The sequence below is a fragment of the Arvicanthis niloticus genome, chromosome 23 (assembly GCF_011762505.2).
Source record: "Arvicanthis niloticus isolate mArvNil1 chromosome 23, mArvNil1.pat.X, whole genome shotgun sequence".
Taxonomy (NCBI): Eukaryota; Metazoa; Chordata; class Mammalia; order Rodentia; family Muridae; genus Arvicanthis; species Arvicanthis niloticus.
This window is the reverse complement of record NC_133430.1, coordinates 15896106-15917674: the sequence shown is the minus strand read 5'-3', so window position 1 is coordinate 15917674 and position 21569 is coordinate 15896106. Positions and strand designations below refer to the sequence as shown.

Here is a 21569-nt window from a genome sequence, read left to right as displayed (position 1 = left end):
CTGCCAAGAATTTGGATGGAGGAATCTGTAATTGGCTACTGTACTTTTCACACTTGTGGCTTACTCATTTAAAATAAAAGCCCAGGCTAACAGTCCTTGCCTTCTCCACCGTGGGGTGGAAGCCAGGCTTATGCCGTGGCAGGGGCTTTGCCAACATGCCAGCTGCAGGCAGGCCGGGTAACAGCCTCTTCTCAGACCTTGCTCCACTGAGGAAGGGGATATGGGAGGAAGGGGTAATGAAACTCTGCACAGGAAGCTTCTCTCCTGAATTCATCCACAGACCAGACCAGAGTAGCACAGGGCTTTTGAGGAGTCCTCAGGGAAGGCCAAGACCCAGTCTCAAATCCAGTAACTCTGCCCAAGCTGTTTCCAAGAAGGATTTGTTTCTCCAAGAAGGTAGCCACTGCTCTGTGTTAGTACTTGCTCAATGTAGCAACTGTCTGGCTATGAGTAAGGCTTTTGGACTTGACGGGACCTGATGGGTGTCTGGGCTCGGACCATGACTCTCAGGCAGGCCCTGCTGGGTGCATACAGCTTACCCCACCAGCCAGACTCCTTCCCCACCAGCCAGACTCCTTCCCTAGGGAAGTTTCCTGTCTGACCAGATGGGGTGAAAACACCAATGTCTCTGGCCCTCTGGGCTCCTGGTCACCTACTGGAGACTGGCCACACAGGTATCCAGGTTGCCTTATAGAAAGCGATGCCTGTTCAATCTATACCTTGCATCTCAATCCTTGGGTTCCGCCCAGTGCCTCAGCACTAAGCACAAAGCAGGGTTCCTGCCTCTCCACACTAGGCTCACTGGCAGCCCCTTCCTCCTGAGTTAAACTGAGCAGAGAGTAATACAGCTTACAGTAAATCATGTCACGAGAGGCCAGGAGGCCAAGGGGACCTCATGGGTCCCCTATGGGAAGACCTGCAGAGCTTGTGATGGCCTGCCGCTGTCCCTCTTTAAGGAAGTACCTGGTTCTTAGATGCAAACAGCCTTCAAACCAAACCCCAAGATTAATGTTCAAAACGGTCTCTAATGGCCCGTTTTTAAGCTGACATCTGAAATGTCCCGTAGTTTAAACACTTGGGGAGGATGTCATATCCAACATGATGTAAATTATTAACATTAGAAAATAAAACTGTTATTGTTCCTCTTTTAAATGGATCCAATGTGGTCTAAATACCCTGGTGATCTGCAATCCACTGTCATACATTTTCTGATTATATAATCAGCCCCTTCTCAGACAGCTGGAAATCAAACACTGCTCCTTTTTCTTCCCCAATCTTCCCTTGGAGATGTTTAAACTGTCAGGGTATCTTACACCAGAAAGTCTCTGACTAATTATTCTGCGACACCGCTGAGCTAAGGAAATATATGTACAGAACTGTTCCTCCTTCAAAGACTTTTTATGTGGTCATAAAGCTCTTACACACATCAGAAGTTTCTTCTGCACTACATCATTATTGGTTATGAATATATAATTGATCAACATGACCAACATATATTCAAAACTGCACCAGTAACATGCATAAAAAGAAAACTTTATTAGAGATGCAACTTTGAATGGGCGAATGGGACTTTTCAAAAAGTCATTTCCTGCATCTGCAGATGAGTCCTACCTAATGACAGAATTTAATGACAGTTTTAACTCTGTTTCAGCTTTCAGTTTTCATTGAAACAAGTGTTAAAAATCAGGGGGAGGGGGGATGAGTGTCAAATCCATCGCCCATGTGCTAGCCAGTTGATAACTCTATCCAGTCCTCGTTCAGTTTTGTTACTAGCACCATGGAACTACCTCCAGTCATTGTCTCCCAGGGTTATAGTGACCAGCTGACTTCCTTGATGACCAGGGCTGTGTCCTATGGTCCCACACCGAGGTACACCTCTGCAAATCATCAGCCTGTGTGTGCCAAGCCCAGTGTCAATCACATTACCTGACCTGACTCAGTCCTCACAAGCTTGGGGCAGGCCTGCTGACTACCGCACTGTACAGACTGACAGGCTCATGGCACAGCCAGAACCTGAACCCAGGCCACCTTGCTCTTCATCTCCACACTTCCCTGAAAGGAATGGGTGGAAACGAAAGGCCCTTTCAGCTCTCACTGCTGTGCATCACATGCTCACACCAACTCGGCTTTAGGATAAACAGCCACTTCCTGGTACACCACAGTCCCCATAAATGCCCATCACTGATGCTGCCACTGTTGCCAACAGGTAACAGGAAGAGAAATGACTTCCGTGACCTGGATAAACAGGCAAGATCTTCCCCGGGGTTATTCACACTTAGGTCCTGAACCCGGGTCCTACACCCACTTAGACAAAAGCGAAAAGGCCAGCAACACCAGGTGGGAAGTGTCTTGTAAGTGGATCATGCGTTAACACAGAAAGGAGACCACACTGCTGTAACCAAGCCAACCCAAACTCAACCCTAATTCCACCACTAACCAGATGACCTCTCCAAAAGACCACAGCATCTTGAGCCTCAGTTCCCACATCTCTACAAGAAAGATACCTCCTCCCATACAATCAGGACCTGACAGAGAAGATGGATGCTGGGGTGGCTCAGACATGGTTGACCTAATTCTCTCACTCATTCATACCTAACCTAATGACTGGCCCCCTGCCTACTTCCAGCTTCCAGGAGTCCACATCCTGGGATGTGGTGAACGAAAGCCAAACTGATTTTGAAAATCCAGCCAAGTGATTTGCCTTCCAGTTTTTGCAGTCTCTCCCAGCATCTTCAAATCTGAAATTCTCAAGATTCTCCTGGATGCCAGGAAGAGGTGCAGGGAGAGACATCGCCATTGACTTTATTTTTAGATGCCTGAGTAGAAAGTGTTCAGTTTGGCTTCACCCCATGCCCAGACACCACTTCCTCCTTCGAGCCGTCATCGGAATGAACAACAGACACATCTTGAGAGATTTCAGAACCCTTTTGTCTGGCACACTCTAAACAATGGCTCCAAGGCTCCTGTCCACCCCCAGCCAGCACACGGGGAAGATCTGGGACCTGCCAAGTATGTGCACGCCTGTACTGGGAAACCCTTTCCTACAGCTGCTGAGTAGGGCCCTCCTGAAGTTGAACAACGAAGAGCTCTAAGTATGTATGCCCCAGCAGGCTTTCTGGAAACTTCCTCCAGATGTCTGCCATCAGCCTTGGTCTGGTCCCCATCCCAGGCAACCTTCTGCAGCTGCATGAAGATACAGGCTTCAGAGCAAATCCAAGGGTGGACAGCTTGGTACACAGTCAGGTTCATCTTACACAGGGACAGTGACACGGGAAACCAGGCCCTCACTATAGGTCTATAAATCTGAGTTCACATCTGCCACTTTCCCATCTGTGGAAAGACGTAACAATGGGGCCATGTCTCTACCAGAATATCAACAGGGAATCCTGGGCCCAAGCTCTCTCAGACAGGCCAAACCTGCCAAGCTCCCCGAGGTGGCTGCTGCTGGAGCCTGGATATCTTCTTCAGGGCCATCTCTCCATTCTCTCTTCTCCCTCCTTCATTCTATCCATGCTTGTTTTTTCCTCCTCCTCCGTCCCTTCTTCCACCTACCACACCTCCCTCTATCCATCCATCATGCCTTCTTTTCCAGCCAATGAGCACAAGGCTGAGAACAGCTCAAACAGCTAGGTGGTACCGTCCCTTCATCCTTCCTAACACAACCCAAGTGTATGACCTCCGGGACCCCTGTCCCTTCCTATTCCTCATCTACTGCAACTCTCCAAACATGAGCAGCCACCAGCGAGTCCGTACCCAGCTGGGGGAAGAAGCTATGTCAGATCTCCAGGAGGATGTCACAATCCAGGTGCCCATAAAAAGCAGTCAGACACCCAAACTCTCACAAAGACAGATTAAGTGCGTGCTTAGATCAGCACGTGCAGAAGTGGTCTGTACTCACCTGCACGACCTCTATGCCTCGCTTCCTGCAAAGAAAACAAAAAGAGAGTTACTTCAGCAGCAGGAGGAAACACCCTCTGCAGACTGTCCTCTACAGTCAGATGAAAGCAGGACCAGCTGGGACGGCCGCACGAGGGAGGGCGGGTGGGCTGCTCAGGCCAGGCCTCTCCTGCCAGCAGTCTCAGAAGAACCACCTTTCAAGGACAGGTGTGTGGGCCCTGAGTCCCCAGTTCCCCTCACAACCTAGAAGAGCTGGCTGATTCACGGGGGAACTTAGTAGCACCCTATAGAACTGACAGCAACTATCACCCCCAGCCCCTGAGCCAGGCAGGCCTTCAGCAGTAAGAGCTCTGGCCTGGACAACCCCCAAAACTCCCCTGTTTGCCTCAACTATTGCAGGTGGATCCCCAAAACTCTCACCTCGATCTGAACACCCTGTCCTGGTTTCCGGGTCCACCACAGCCTGTCACACTGGCCAGTCACTTTCCCATCTGGGCTAATCCAATGAATGACCTCTAGCTGACCATCCATCCCCCTGCCTCTGCCTTCCAAGTGCTGGGATTAAACGCATGTACCACCATAACCGCCACTAACTACTTCTCTGTGTAACCAATATAGCTTTTATGGGTGTTGTTATGAGTTTGTTTGTTTGTTTTTTAGGACAGGGCTTCTTTGTGTAACCCCTGCTGTCCTAGAACCAGCTATGTACACCAGGCTGGCCTCAAACTCAGAACTCAAGAGATCCATCTGCCTCTCTCCTGGGTGCTGGGATTAAAGGCCTGCCCCACCACCGCCTAGCCATTATCATGAATTCTTAACATACAGAGAAGTGGGTTTGTTTCACTGTGACATTTCTATGCAGATACACATCCTTACACTTTCCTGTTATTTCCTTCTTTATGCCCATTCCTGTTTCACACATTCGGCCGCCCTCACTGCCTCCCCCTCACTGCCTCACGACCTCTCCCTTCCCTCGTCTAGTCCTCAAGCATATGCCTAAAGGATTCTGAGTCAGCACATGGTGTTTGCTGCTGCACCGTTCACAGCAGGCAGGCTACGGGACCAATCTAAGGCTCTGTCACCAGATGACTGCATAGAGAAACACACACAGTGGAATTCTATCCTGCGGTGAAGAGGAGAGAGACCACGGCGTTTGCAGGGGACTGAACAGAACTAAAGTTCACTGTGCTAAATGAAATAAGCCAGACTCGGGAAGACAAATATGTTTTCTATCACGGTGGAATTAGCCTGGGCTTTCTTTGTATCCTCCATGTTTCTCCCACGGCCAAGTATCCATCACCTTGTCTCGCTCACCCCATTTACGTGCATGGGTTGTGTGTACAGCTTTCTGGAGCACACCACACGACGGCTCCCTGCTTCATTCATTCATCGACCTGCCTCATGTTTCTTACTGAAAGCCTGAGCTAGGACCCACCTCCGTGAGCTCCAGCATGCAGGGCTGTCGCAGTCCTCTCCAGGGTGTGTGCATAGCATCCAACCTTCCCCCATCCACTCACACAATATACCCATGATCCTGTGTCTCCATTCTTCCAGTCCCCGAGTATAGACTGCTGCCACTCAGGGAGAAATGGCAAAACCAAGATCCACAGAACCCATGTGAATAGTTTACTGAGAAAGGGCAGATGCTTAGAAAAGGCTGGGTCCAAGCAAGGCCAGAGGTCTGCAGCTTACTCACCTGGGCACCCTGAGATGGAAACTGAGTAAAAACTGTGCCCAGGCCTAGTTCTCTGGTGCCTACCAGCAAATAGCTGCTCATAATGGGCTGTTGTCCAATAGAGCTGTAAATATGGAAAATCAGCTTAGCTCCTGGCCCTGACATAACAGTCAGAGGGCACAGTAAATGCTGTAGCCAGCCTGCATCCCTGAGGCCTCAGGAAGCAGGCAGGATCTCCCCTCAACTGAGGTCCTCCTCACGTCTTCCATGCTTGCCAGCTGCTAGGCAAATGCTTCCTGAAGACCAACAGAGAAACCAACAGAGGAGACGGTTGAGCTGAGGGCCACTAGAACCAGCTGGGTCAACTGCAGGAAGCAAGGCTAGCGTGCCCTTTAACCCTATGTCCCAAAAGGACCTGGCCCCAAAGAACCCAATGAGGGAATGCTACAGTTGTCACCAGTGGGGATTCTCGGGTCATTTCATCTCCCTGCACTTCCTGAAGGAATGGCAGGCAATGCCTACCTGCTCCCAAGACTGCACAAGGCACTGTAGCAAGGCCTCACTCAGGCCACCTGTGCCCACAGCAAGGGGACAAACAGAGTCATGAGGAGCCTCTACAAACTGAGAACCTAGATCACCTGCCCCCAGATCATTCCAGCGCAACTGGAGAGAGAAGAAAACTGTAGCATGGGTGACAGACCCTGGCCCAGTCGGGTCACATAGCCTTTAGCTGCCCAATAATGCACTCTGAAACATCAACATATGGATGGGGAAAGCAGGTGACAGAAAAGCACACATCACCCACACCTGCAGGGGCCAGTTTCACCATGGCCTCAGTTTCCCATTGGGGAAATATGCTAATAGCCATATGATGTCAGCATGTGGCTCTCACCTGCTAAGCCACCTGTAGTCACTTCCAATCACCCCAATCCTTGACCAGCAATGGAGAGGTCTTTAACTTTGAAAACAGATGGGATGCATACAATAAAGCACATGAGGAAGTCTGCCTGACTGTTATCTCACAGAGGGCAGAGCTCCCAGGGAGCCCAGGCAGCTTACCCAGCTCAGACCTCCAGGAAGAGCAAGTGCAAATGGGGACTTTGAGAGAGAGTCCCCTCTCCTTACAAAGGCACTTGCCCTTCATTGGTCACTACAATCTGCAGCCCCACAAGGAGAAGGTCTGGGTTACTACATTACTTGAAGGAGAAGCAGAATGATGTTTGGAGGCTTGGGGAAGGTTCTCAGACTGGCGTGACACAGTTGGACATGACCCCCAGGTAGGCAAGAAAAGTCTTCAGCCTCTGGGCAAAGTTCTTGAGCCTCTGACACCTTCGCATACTAGGGGAGAGGCTGGTGGGCGTGTGTTTGGGGAGAGGGGTGGGAGGAGTGGGACAGGGAGGGGGTTCCATAGCAACCACATCTCCTTCCACCTTACAGGAAAACCAAGAATCTGACGGGCTCACTTCATTTCTTCATCAGGGAGGCCCAAAGAGTAGACTTCTGAAATCCTGCCCTAACCAGAAAGTTCAGAAAGGAAATCAAGAGCCTAAAGCAAGAGACAAGACAGAAACATTAAAGGCAGGAGAGGGGACAAAAATCAGAAGCTGGTTGTAAAGTGACTACCATCTCAACTCATCACCCAGACACACACGACCGACCGTGTGAACGCTGCAGTCTCTGGGATGACAGCTGCCAAACTGTGAGTGCCAAAGAGCAGAGCAAGGTACTTGCCAGTAGAAGCGCCCCTGACAAGCCACGCACCACCAAAGATACAGCATGCAGCAGTAAAAAGAATCAGGCAGGAAGCTTTGTATTTCCATAAGGAACACCACAAGGCCACAAAAGAGCTGAGGGGCAGAACCCTGTGTACTGTACACAACTCCATTGAGAACAATGTCCAGAAGAGAATGGGTACTTGTGTGTACTGAATGAATCCAAAAGCACCACAAGATGACCTCAGCAAGGCCTCGGGGCAAGGGCAGCTGAGAGGAGGGGAGGGGCAGGAGAGAGAAGGCAGACTTCTCCATTGCGTCCTTGACAGAGTGAATGAAACAACAGGCAGTCTCCCAAGTCCTTCCCAGAGACAAGCTCAAGTGACCCCATGGCAGCAGGGCCACGAGACAACACTGCAGACACTCAGAACTGAGGTTCCTGGCCAGAGTCAACATCCAGGTCCTGGGGGGTGGCGGGGGCAGGTCAGAGGGCCCAGGCTACAGTATTTACTGGGGCTACAGGGCTGGGGCACCAATGGATAATGACCTGGAGGTGTTTCTTGTTTTCTGTGTTTTACACTATGGGCAAATCCATTACTTTCAATAATACCAAAAAAAGTAACAATAAAAATTAAAGCTTAATAATTTAAATGTTATTAAAAGCCTAGGGGACTTTTCTTGGTAAAACTTGCTAAGTTTGGGGCAGAGGTATACTCAAACTCATAATCTTGTCTTCTAGCTTGACCCCTCCCCAGAACTCCAGGGAGAGTACACCCTTGGGGAGTTAAACACTTGCAGAAAGAGGAAGGATGGCCCCAGCTCCAGGTTCAAGATGGTGGCCATCCACATCAGCAGTCCTCTTCCTGAACTCTAAGTGCCACTGAGGCCTCTCCTTTGGTCAGCCGTGGGCATAGTCCTTGCCTTGGGTAATGAAACATGAACAGAGACCGCATGTACTTCAGGAAGTAGCATTCAGCTGTGACCACTGGACCCTCTAACTAGTCCTCCTGACCTGGGCCAGTCTGGAAAGAAGGTAGTTACCAGGTGGACCCTCACCCAGCATTTGAAAGGCTGAGGCAGGAAGACTGTGAGTTTGAGACCAGCCTAAGCTGGGGGAGATGCTGTTCCCCCAAACCCTATCCACAAGTGCAGAGATGCTGCCAGCTGGGAGTGGAGCCACAGGCATCCAGAAGACAGAGGCTCCACAATGTACAGGACAGAATTATCTGGTCTAAACTGACCACAGTACACAGTTAAGGGGACACTGGAAAGTAAGTATAGCCACAGCGAACTCTATGAGCTTGAGCTAGGCCTTTGGTGTTTCTTGAACACCTGTCCCTGCAGCCTGACCTAGCCTGTACTGACAACTGCCGTTCAGGAACCCAAACTTTTAAACTCCTGGCCAGTAGCAGATGAAAAAGCAGCCAGAAGGTACTCAACAGCCAGTAACACCAGACCTTTCCCTCACCCCTACACCCCCACGTCCACAGTCCCCTTCTCTAAGTCACCTAAGCCTCACCCACATCTGGCTTCTCACAGCCATCCCTGTGCGAATGTCTGTCTTCATGTAGCAGACTGCAGCTCACCCATGAGAGCAGCTCTCAGGCCACATACACCAAGGACCCTTCCTCAGTGGCTCTACAGCTGCACCCCAGCCAACACTGCCAACAGCTCCCCTGAGGCTGCAGGCAGTGAGGCCCTGGACCCAGAGGCTGGTCTTGGTTTTTGCCTTCCATGCCCACAGCCAGCCCAGCAGGCGCTGCACTACACTAGCGCCCACTTTCCAGACTTCCAGTGCCAGGCTTAGCCTGAAGCCACCCGCCTGCCTGTTCCCTCCCTGGAATCCCCGTTCCCTTGCCGACTGCTCTGTGATTTGGATTTCCCTCCTGTTTAACAGTGCCAGGAACTGAAATGGCCTGATATAAAGACAACATATGAACAGAATTTTAAAGCCAGTACAAACATAGGAATTGTTTGGACAGCAGCAGAAAAGAACCAGATAACTGGAAGCTGCCATGTGTCCTTTTTTTTTTTTTTTTTTTTTATGGGATGGGGGTTCATTCATTCCCTTAATTGAAAGTCAGCAACCTGAAGACCTGCACATACTGTGTGCCCCACCCAAGGGAGGCACACAGGCCCAGGTGTGGGTCTCTCTCAGCACAGATGAAGCAACCTGACTCATCAAACCCTAGGACCTTGAACAAGCCGGTGGGGCCCAGAAGTGGCTCTTCTGGTGAACCTACATGGGCAGAGCAGATGACTCAGCCAACTTCCAGGAGTGGCAAGTATCTGGGATATTTGGCCCACGAAGCCCACTCTTTGGTTTTCAGAATGGAAACCCAATGGGCTGGGGTGAGCCACACAGCCTTCCAGGATGTGTTCCAGAGCATCCATGGTATGGTCAACCCAGCCAGAAAGGTCTCAGGTTTGTCCTTCAAAGCTCTGACACACCTAAACTCTCTAGAGAAAAAAAAAAAATCTCACCTTAAAATCTTTTGGGCCCTCAACCGGGAGGAAACCAACAATGAGGAGACAGACCTAAGATAAGGGTTCCAGGCTTCCCTTGACCTAGCTCCCAGTCCACCTTACTGAGACTCACAATGTAGCCTGCTTCCTGGATGTAGTACTCTGAACCCCATGAATGCAAGAACAATCTTGGCCTAGAGAGCAAGACAAGCTTTGATCAGGGAGGCTCTGGGACTCTGAGAGGGAGAAGTCTGCCGTCCATGGTTCACGCTTTTCCATCATCTACTTTCACTGTTTATGGAAGCAGCCCTGCACCTATGCAGCCAGCATGCAGGGTACTGACACTCAGAGAGGCTACACACCTGTAACTGAACTGTCTTCTGAGCGGTCAAAACACCCTTCAACTCTAAGTCCCCTCCTGGCCCCCAGTCCCAGGAGCACCCGGGGATTCTGAAGGCACACATGTTACAGGAACTCTTGGACATAGTTTTCCCCCACCTGACTGTCCCTGTCAGATGTTGGGATTCTCTGTGGAACCCTGGCACAGGGGAGCCCCTAAGCCACAGGTTCGATGTTAACAGTCCCATGAAAGGTGGAGGGGTACCAACCATGAGCTGGCATGTGTGCCATGGGTCCCAAGCTCAGCTATCATCCTCACCATCCTCACCAGCAGGGGGCGCCTGAGGGTTCACAACAGAGAAAGAGCCAGAGCAGGCCCTGCCCACCTCAGAGAATTGTCTACTCGCTGCCCAAACCTTAGTCCCAAGGAGCAGGCAGTGACTTCACCCTTTATCCACGGGTCTGCCGTAGGGTAGAAAGCCAAGAAGCCTGGCTCTGATACCCACATGGCCATAGAGAACTTTGACCTTGACCCCAAACTGCTCTCTGAGGTTGCAGTCTCACCCCAGAGCCCAAGATGGTCATTGTGAATGAGTCCTGTATTCGCAGCCCATGGCTTCCGTAACAAATGAGACACAGTGGATCTACAGCGGATCCACAGCGGATAACTAAATGCAACACAGAAGCTCCCACAGTGTGGGTTGGCTGCTTCTTCCTCCTCAGGATGGGAGGACTGCACCCTGGCCTGGCCTCTCAAGTTCTGGAAACTGTCGCACTCTTTGGCCCCCAGCCACATCTCCGACTAGCCTCATCTCCTCTCTTTGGCACTCCCTCCTCCTCTTATCAGGACCTTTGTGACCGCCCTGGGTCCACCCAGCTAATCCAGGGCAATTTCCCTGTCTCCCTGTCTCGGGATCACCCTGTTGTGGCACTGTGCCCTCTGACCATGCAAGGCAGCTGGGTCACATAGTCTAAACACAAGGACCTGGCCATCTCTGGTAGGCTCCTTGTTCTGTCAGCTTCAGCACCAAGGATTCAACAGTGTTGCCGCCCTGTGACATGGGACACTCCCTCGAAGTGTCCAGGGTAGAGAAGGGGCAAAGGAAAACCTGCCCAGGGATTCAAGAGGAACCTAGATGGCCAAAGAGAGAGTTCACACGGTACACACAGAGTCAGTGAGCACAACCAGACATTCCCACAGGGGCCCTGGTGAGAACAGAGGGCCTGGGAAGAGGAGGGGAGTGGGCCTGGACCTTGGAGACCTAAGAACCCAGGCCTCAGACCTTGGCTATGAACTAGGGAAAAGGGGTAATAATCTTGACCCCAAGTTCATACTGAGGTCAAGGAAAGATACTAAGGCCAGCCATGTCCAACTCCGGGGCTCCCTGCTCTGAGGCAGGTCCCATCCTGGACTCTGCCAACACTGTAGTAACAGACTCTCCAAGCATGAAGCCAGTTGGAGCCTAAAACTGGGCCAGCACCCAGGCATACCAGGGCCCTGCCAGGGCCAGTCAAGCTCACCATTTATAGGCCTGGGGGTGTAGTGACCTGGCCCCAGTCCCTGTCCCAATGCACTGAACCCCTTGTCTCAACAGGCAGCAACTTGATCTGATACCTGAGACCCTCCAGTTTCCAGAGATTCTGAAGGCCTGGATATGACCCAAAGAAATGCTAGGCTAACACCTGCAGCACCTGGGCGGCCTCATTCCCACCCAGCCTGCTCTCAGAAGCCAGATGAAGGAGGGGCCTGTGAGTGCCAGGCACTGCTCATGTGCTGAACTTCTCCTCAGGCTTACCTCCCAAATCCCCCTGGGCACCCTGCAGCATGGGACTGACATGCCAGGAGCAAGCAGAGAGCAAAGCCACAGTCTAACTTCAGGACTGTCTGTCAGCGAGGGTCTTCTCAGTCCACAGTCATGTGGCCTGTATGGGGCTGTTCACCTGGCTGAGGCTCAAAGTGTGCTAGGTGAGGCCTCTAGGATATTAGGGAAAGAGTTCTAGACAGAGCTGCCTCTGATCCCTCAACCCTCCCTTTCCCCAAGCCCGATAAAATCCTGTCTTGGAGCCTTGATCCTCGAGGGCAAAGTCTTCCACAACAGCCCCGACTAAAAGTCAAGGGCACAGAAGACACTCCTTAAGGTGTGACTGGCTGCAAACATCCGGGGCGTACAGTAGCCTGGACATGGCCTGCAGCGGATAAGCCCAGGTCCCCTTGGTCATCCCTCAGCACAGGGCTGACTTCTCAAGCAGAAGAAACCTTCTAAGAAAGAAAGGGGATGAGAAAAACAGGTACATACTAAACCACAGAAGAGATGGTTAGCTCCCAGAATGAAAGAGTGTCGGGTAAGAGGAGAGTGCCTGAGCTGAGAGAAGGCTGTGCATGCCAACAGTCAAGAGGAGAGACAGACGATCGCTCATGGCAAAGATGACAGAAGTCTAGAGGATACCACCCAGCCTCCAAAGGAGCTGAACCTGCTAAGGAGGGAGAAATCGGCTGTAGAACAGGTGGGAAGACCTCTGGTGAGGTGAGCATGAGGGCTCAGAAGACCCCACTGCTCAGAGTCAAGCTCCAGGGCTAGCATCTGGCAGACAGACACATGCTCCCACCTCCTTCCTTCCCAGTGTTCATGCCCTGCCAGGCTCTGCAGCTGGGAGTCACGGCAACAGGCCCCAAACATCTGCAGTAATCCCTCAGAGTCCCACACGGGGGTCACAGCAGTCAAAGGACCGATGCCAAGAACCAGGGCCCTGTGCAGAAGAAATGTCAAAAACAGGAATATCTTTCTCCAACTGGAAGAGAAGAATGGAGAGGGAGAAATGCCTGCCAGGCATCAGGAGCAACATATGCAAAAGGCACAGACCTGTGTGCCAGGGCCAGCAGGCAGGTCTCCAGACAGTGTTCCTGCTGCCCTGCGTGTCCACCCTCCAGCCTGTGAGCTGCCACTTCAGAAGCATGACTCACCTCACCATCCTGCCCCGTCATGCCTTCCTGTAGCTGCTCTATCACCTGGCATTGAGGCCCCTAAAAGATGCCACCTCCCCACCCACAGTGCATACCCAGTCTGCTGTGCCCTGCTCACAGGCTGGTACACACACACACACACATACACACACTGACCACCTGCTTGTATTTCATCCAAATACCAGACACACCCCCTTTTTATAATCTACCACTAAATCCCCTCCCAGGAAGCACCCATCAGAAGCCAAGATATGGAGAGGCCTACACCAGATGTACCTCTTTCTCCTGGACCATGTATAGGTCAACTGTCTTGCAACCCACTCAGGAAGGCAGTGAGTGTACAGGAATGACCCCAGATATCAGAGTGCAGCTCAGGGGGCCGCGAGGCCAGTTCACAGCAGGCCAATTAGTTTTGATTTCTCAGACTAAGTCCTCCACATGACTGGCCTCCCCCTTCACCTCCTGTACTAAGAGGTGGTTTTTATTCCTCCCATGCTTCTGAAGACCGGTGAGAGGCCAGGTGGTTTCACCAATGGGACCTAACAGTGAAAATAACAGTGAAGGCTCCTGATCTCAAGGAGGGTGAATAAGCAAGCCCTGAATGGGTACAGGCTGAGACCATGAGAGTCTGGGGCTGCAGGGGAGGACGAGCCTGCTGGAACACACACAAAGGACCAAAGCTAGGAAAGAGCTGGAGGTGGCAGCATTTGGACCTAAGAAAAGATCCCCGGTGGCTGGGCCACAGAAGGGAAGGACAGAAGTAACAATCTGAGGCCTTAGAGGCCAGTCCTTTTATGGCTAGACTGCCTGAATCCAGGAATTCACCTTCTGCTTAAGCTCATCTGAACCGGGCTTGCTGTCACCCGCCACTCAGCATCCAAACCGAAAAGTCACCCGCCATCAACTGCTCCAACAACCTGCTTCCTGATAAAGACATACACCAACCTGGAGGCACGCCAGAGTTCAGCCCCATCCGCCTGCTTCTGTCTCTCATCCCTGTCTCCACAGAAAGGACTCACTGTGGTGTCCTGGCTGCTCAGAGCTGGAAGGAAAGGCGAGAGGAGGAAAGCAGGTGCCTCTCAGCTGAGGGGTAGAGGATCCCAAGAGCACTGGTTGGCTGATTGCACATAATTAGGAAGAGGGAATAAAAAAAAAAAAGCTCTTGAAAATTGGCTTTCCGAATGCAGATATAATTGCAAGTGTCCTTGCAGGGTGATTACAACGTCAGCCCAATCAATGTTTTACCCACAGCCCAAGCCCCTCCCTGCAGCAGAAAGAATGGAGCCAAGGAAGATGCCAGGGCCAGGTGGCCAGGGAAAGCACCAGCAAGGGAGCAGCACACACCCAGCTCAGGGCCTTCCCTGGCATCTCCCTTCTTTCTCACCTTCCCTTCCTCACAAGCCTAAGTGCTATCTACCAGCAGGCAGACCATAAGAAGGCCAGCCGTGCCGCCTCCCCATCTCCCCGCCTCCCACAAATAGGTGTTGTGCTTTATGCCTCAGCCTCCCTATCTGCAAATGGGTACTAGTAGAAGATAGCTCAAGACGTTGATGGAAGCCCCTCCCACTCAGCTTCCACAACAGCAATAACCCGTCCTCAAATACAGAAGATGGAGTCTAGGAAGGCTAAACAGCCAGCCATTAGGTCAAGCCAAGCAACATGGATGCAACCTAGATCTGCTCAAATCCGAATCTGTGCTGTCATCACACTGGGTCATTGTTGGGTTCTGAATGATAGGAAAATGTCTCTCTGGGCTTCTCTTAGGCAAAGGCAAAAGACCAGAGCACACAGACCTCAGTGTCAGCCCCATACTCCCAGCCAGGGCACTGGGGCCTCTTCAGAAGTCTGGGTTGTTGGTCCTATGGACGTGAGGTGCAGGGACACGCACTCTAACTCTTGAGAATGTCTAGTATGAAGGGGGGCTGCCTAGACCCTACCCAGAGTACCAGAGTAATCCTAGTAACCTTGGTTCACCTCAGCAGCCACCTCAGCAGCCTGTACCACAGCAGGGGCTCCCGTTTACAGCCCTGCTGTCTCACCAGTCCTCTGGTGGCAATAGGCTTTCCAGGCCTGCAACAGTTCTCCTTAGGACAAAGCCACAGACCCATAATGGCCTCAACCACTATGGTGAATGAGATACTGTGTAACAGGCTCACTCCAACACTTGCTCCAAAAGCCAGGCTCCAGACAAGCTGAAGATTTCCTAGTCCTAAGATACTCCTGCTGGCCCACATTCCCAGCGTGGGGTGGGATGGAGACTGGGTCACTCAGCTCCTCTGAGAAGCCTTACTTTCCTCGACTGTATGGGAGGGCTAACTACCTGAGGACAGTCCCTGTGGGAGAGGGGCAGGTTAGGATCTGGGATGGCCCAGCAACTCTGGAAGGAGGAAAGAAAACCAGCTATAAACTTACATCCCTATTGTGACCTGCCTGGAAACCAACATGGGCTAGCTAGGGAGTCTGTGGTAGCCCAAGGCCAACCTGTAAATGCCACAGCTAGCCCAGAGAGCCTGTCCAGGGGACATCTCTCCCAAGATGGACTTGTCCAGCAATATTTCAACTGTCCTCACACTGACCTGAGTGAGATACAAGGACTCTTTTATCGTATCCTGACCCCAGCAGGACACTCAGGCTCCAAGTCTGACCACATGCTCTTTGTCAGATGTTATGTGAGAGCCACACCTGCCATTTGAGAAGAGGTTTCAATGGCACACCAGTATCTTGAGATCAGGGCAGTAAATCGGGGGGCTCTATGCCTGTCATTTCCACAGACACCGCTGTGCACATGAAGGAAGTGGGAGAATAAGAATGCTCCCTCCCCACCCCCCCATACTTGAATGCTTGTCAGTAGGGAATGGAACTTTCGGAAGGGTTAGAAGGGTTAGGACATGTGCTGCCCTGTGAAAAGAAGGTTGTCACTGGTGAACCATGTCTGCCTGAATGCCTGCCATCTTCCCCACCAAGATGATAATGAACTAAGCCTCTGACACCGTAAGCCAGTCCACAGTTAAATTTTAAGAGTTGCCTTGGTCACCAGGCGGTGGTGGCGCACGCCTTTAATCCCAGCACTTGGGAGGCAGAGGCAGACAGATTTCTGAGTTCGAGGCCAGCCTGGTCTACAGAGTGAGTTCCAGGACAGCCAGGGCTATACAGAGAAACCCTGTCTCGAAAAACAAAAAACCAAAAGAGTTGCCTTGGTCGTGGTGTCACAACAACAAAACAGTGACTAAGACAGAAGTTGGTACCAGGACTAGTGTGTCATACGTGCACACATGAGTATGCACTATAAATCACTATAAATTATTTGAAAAATTCATACATTGTATTTTGGTCATATCCACACCTCTCCCCCAACTTCTCTCACATCTGCCGCATTCCAAACCCACCCGACTTTTAGTGTCCACCTAACCCAGGTAGCCCTGCATATCTCTCTCTGCTCTCAATTTCCTGGTCCCAGCTGAAATTACCCCCTTAACTGCTTGACACACTTCTCTGCCCCCCATCTCCACAGATTAAAGTTCCAAAGGACAGGAGGGTCACAACTACCTACAGCTGTAGGTGGATCCCATGACTCTGACCCCCACGATTACCTGTCTTCATGTGTACACCCCCATACTGAGACACAGACACACATAATTAAAAACAAATCTTTTTTTCCTTGAGACAGGGTTTCTCTGTGTAAGCCCGGCTTTCCTGGAACTTGCTCCGCAGACCAGGCTGGCCTCAGACTCAAGACTACCTGCCTCTGCACCCTGAGCGATGGTTTTAGAGGCAGGGACTGCTGCCACCTGGCAATCTTTTTTTAAGAGTTTAATAAAAAAAAAAAAAAAAAAAAAAAAAAAACAGAAGAGGAAGGAAGACATTTAGAATCATAGTGATGTATGCATAGTGTTGTCTACCCTGGCAAGAAGACAGAAAGAATCCTAAAATTTCAAAAATAAGATTACAGCCCAATAAAGCACAGCATAGGCAATAAGTGGATCCATTCTATAGCAATTAAATTAATCATTCTCTATTGCACTCTGCCCTCAGGCAGGACAACATCTTTGGAATTTTTTTTTATACTCTGTCACAAAAAAAAAAATTACAAATACAATCAGATGTCAGGATTTAAATATTCAAATATATCAGAGCAATAAAATAAAAACAGGCATCAGTTAATACTTGGTAGTTCTAAGGAGGAGTGGGGCAAAGGGTTGATTTTAATCAATCTTTCTGTTGTTTATGTTAGAAATTTTTATAATAAAAAAATTTGATCAAAATAAATTTTGTATTTGTTTCATTGGATTTTTTGTTTATTTTGAGAGAGCACGCCCAGTAGCTCTGACTAATCTGGAACTCACTATGTAAAACAGACTAGAACTCACAAAGATCCGCCTGCCTCTGCCTCCTGAGTGCTGGGATCAAAGGCCTGTGTTACTACTCACAACCCTCAAAATAAACATTTAAAAGACCATTCTACAGGGCTGGGGCTATAATTCAGTGGGAGACGTTAGACCTCTGGTCACCAAGACACTCGCTGTTAGACTGTGTGTTTAATGTGTGCCAGCAGCTCCAAAAGGAGGGGGGACAAAGAGGGGGTGGGGGCTGGGGGGAGCACTAAAGCCGGTATAAAATATAAATATGGACTCTGTTTACACCACAAGGCCAGGTGCAGAAAGCAGAAACCAAAATGTTACATGAAGAATGACCTGGAGTCTATGACAATTCTACATCAAAAGAGAACACACAGAAGGAAATGCTGACAGGCGGATGGTGGAGTCTCTTCAGACTTTGGTTTGATGCTGTCTTTGGAGGGCTAATTTCAGGGAGGAGATGACACCCTAGGTCTTCTTCAGCTGGGGCTCAGTGCAAGCCAGGGCAGCTGGGACACTTCTCACAAACAGATGGGATAAGGGTGGAGAGGAGGAAGCACTGGTTAAGAGAGGAGGGGCACTGAGGAAGTCAGCCTGTGGGTCTTCACCACAGGCAGTCTCTCTCCCTGAACCTCCCCAGCCCTCCACAGGCCTCAGCTCCCCACCCTGGCTGGCATAAGACAGGAGGAAGACAGGGCCCAAGATTGAGTCCCTCTTGGCTTAAAGGGCCACACTAGCCACCTGCCCTAAACCGGCTCTGAGACTGGTGATAACAATCGGCCCTCAAATGCATCTTCAGCTGGGGGGAAAAAAAGAGTTTAAATGAGAATAAATCAGAATCATACTGTTCACTGCAATAGAACCCACCTCCACCAGTCTGGTCCGAGCCTCCTCATCCCCAAACTGCCCCGGACAGATGCTATTAACCCATTTTACAGAGCTCAAGTTTGGCCATGCCCTACATTCTGGCCCTCCTACACAGTATCCAAAGGTGATGGGCAGCTCCTGAAATCACTCCCAGCCTGATGCGGACAGAGGCTCAGACCGTGGAGCCCCTCTGCAGAGCAAGAGGAACGTCAGACTGAATGTGTGTGTCCTTCCAAAAAACCTCAGAGGTTGAAGCCTTACTCTTCAATGAGACAGCATTTGGACACAGGTCTTTGGGAAACAATTAGGTTCCAATTTGATCGTAAGGATGGGGCTCCCACATGGGATCAGCACCCTTATTTTAAACAAGAAAAAGATCAGTTTGGTCTCCTTCCTGACACCTGAGGACAGACCTGGAAAGCAGCTGTTTGTAGGAAAAAAGGCTTGGGGGGGGGGGGCGCCAGATCTGCCGGCAAACCTTCCCAGAACTTCATCTCCAAGCAGGACAACTGCATGTTCTGAGCCCCCAGGCTGTGGTATTTGTTACAGAAGCCAGAGCTGACTAAAACAAGGGGAAAGGGTGACCATGAGCCCCTGGGGAGGCCAAGCCTGGAAAGAGACTGACCAGAGCAGATCCAAGCCCAGTGTTGCCCAAGAAAAGCAAAGGTAATAATATATCTTCCTGTGTTATTTCCTAGACACTGAAAATTCTGTCAGCACAGAGGGGTAAAGTGCAGAAGAACAAGAAACTCAGGTGCCTGCATGAGTACATGCATGTCCATTCTCATGTGTGTTTATACAAACACAGAGCAGGTCAGAGAACACACACACCTGCCTCTGGGGACTTGATTTAGTTTAACTTTAGTGACGTTTGATTTTTGAACATGCATAGTTCTCATTCTCTCTCTCTCTCTCTCCCTCCCTCCCTCCCTCCCTCTCCCTTTCCCTCCTTCCCTCTTTCTTTTTCCATATGCAACAGGGTCTTGCTGTATTGTCCAGGCTGGCCTTGAACTTGAGATCCTCCTGTTTTGACCTCCCCAGTGCTAGGGTTCTTGCATGAACTACCACACCCAACTTCTGGTGGTTTGTTAGTGTGACCCCCACCCCCAGCCCATCTCTCTTTTCTTTTGAAGTAGGACCTTTTAACCAAAGCTGTTTGGTATCTTCCACAGTCTGCCTGAACCAGGCCCCCATACGCTTCTCAGAACTGCATGGGCCAAGTCACTGACTTACTGAGCCTGGTTTCAGTTTCCAGAGCTCTGACTTCAGCCGCTAATTAACCTAGACTGGCTTCATGACCTCCCGTGGCCTCCTATGCCAAGGCTGACCCTGCCCTGAGGTTCTTCCGACAATGTCCAGCCTGACGCAGGAAGCCCCACAGCTAAGCAGAAGCAGAGACTGGCAAAGCAAACTGGCTTCCCAGGACCTTTGAGCTGGATCCTCACATACCCACATAGCCAAACGCAGAGTGGGCTGAGCTCTGACCCTAGTGTCTGCTTCCCTGGGCAACTCAAGGCCCAAGAGGATTCTTCCCAGCAGACAGGACAAAGGTTGGGCCAGCCCTGCTGTCCATCCACGACAACGACCACAAAGAAGCCAGCTGAGAGGAGCCCTTCTTATAGCCTCTGCTTAGCTGTCAACCTGGCCATTACTACAAAGGTCCACACCTGGGAATCTGGGCTGCACAATGGAAGTACCCATAGAGGTTGAGCAAGCCTAGAGAAGGGTTCCTCTGGCCCCAGGAAGGACCATGAGGCCCCAAACCCTAACCAGGCCCCACTGCTACCTGCCCACTTTACAGGGTTCTCAGGTGGGGAGACTGCAGCCTGGTGGCCACTGCCTTTATTTTTCCAGGTAGAAATGTTCCCGAGGGGGCCTCCCACAGCTCCCATGAGACTTGCTTAGTAGCCAGATGCCAGGCCCCGGCTTGAAACACCACAGGAGGTGAGCCCAGACAGATCAATGTCCCCCCCCCCCTCCATCCCCCTTAGACCAGCCACTCCTCTGGATCCAATGACCCAACTGATTGGTCAAAGCTGTTCCCAGCTCACAGGATCCTCAGGGATCATGGCAGATACACAGCTCAACTCTCCCCAAGCATGGCCAAATGGCAACAGGCCTATGTGTTTACAGAACACATGTACTGTTTCACACCAAAACACTTCAGTGTCAATACCCCATGGTCCACTCAGCAATCTCACCCTTCACTCTAAGGTGCCGGGAAGCCTCCCCAAGACCTTGGCAGGAGGATACCAAGGGCACCCATCTACCAGCCTTTGACCCTGGATCCTTGGATGTGCCTGTGCCTGTGTAGACTAACCATGGGGGTTGGGGGAGACAGAATCAGGCGTATTTGAGGACAAAGGTGGCCAGTAATGAGGCTCTGAGTTATGGGGGCATTCACCTCTTTCTTCTTAGGAGTAGTGTCCTGGTTATAGATAGTGTGTGTGTGTGTCTTTTCTGTCTCCAGAACTGAGTTCACGTGGCTGGCAACTGAAGGCCAGTAACAGAGAGGCCCTCCCACCACTCCATCCCACCACCTCTAGGAAAAGTCCAGCTTTTCTGAGGGTCTACTGTGTCACCACTAAGGCCTTGAGGTTAGGGACTGGCCCATCCCCAACACCCAGCACACATCCCCTAGATGAAGCCCTGGTTCAGAGACAGGATGTGGCTCAGGATGACAGATAACAGTAAATCCTCATTCATATGAACCTGGGCCTGAGGACCCAGTGGGGCCCAAGAGCTGGCAAAGCCAGCTCTGAACCAACTCTAACACCACAGGCTGTTAGCCTGTCAGGCTGTGACATGACACCAGGCAAATTCAATGAGGAAACTAGGGTACCAGAAGCACAGCCCTCACGGAGTTGTGACATAGAACAAATGAAGAAACACACTAAGGAACCCAGTCCAACTCCCTGCACTGACTTGAAGGCAGCTGTGAGGACTTGAAGGCAGCACATGGCCTGAGAATGGACCAGGTAGACAAGAGTAGGGAAACAGACAGACAGGCTGCAAGGACCATCACTTGAGGCCCACCTATACCTGAAAGCAGATTCTCCATAAAGCAAGTACTAGGAAAGCCAGCACACACACACACACACACACACCACACACACACCACACACACACCACACACACACCACACACACACCACACACACACAACACACACAACACACACATCACACACAACACACACACATCACACACACCACACACACACACCACACACAACACACACACAACACACACAACACACACAACACACACATCACACACACATCACACACACATCAC

At 50.9% G+C, this 21569-nt stretch overlaps 1 protein-coding gene across 3 annotated transcripts in view; it reads right to left on the bottom strand.

Moving 5' to 3' along the window:
* Itpk1 (inositol-tetrakisphosphate 1-kinase) overlaps positions 1–21569 on the bottom strand; it is a 135418-nt gene that overhangs the window by 101130 nt on the left and 12719 nt on the right. For 2 of the 3 annotated variants that reach the window (XM_076921349.1, XM_076921350.1), the window contains exon 2: positions 3899–3923. The exons of the other annotated variant lie outside the window; for it this stretch is intronic. In XM_076921349.1, the coding sequence (XP_076777464.1) occupies positions 3899–3923 (25 nt within the window). The remainder of the gene's footprint in view (positions 1–3898; positions 3924–21569) is intronic. 3 annotated transcript variants of the gene reach the window in all.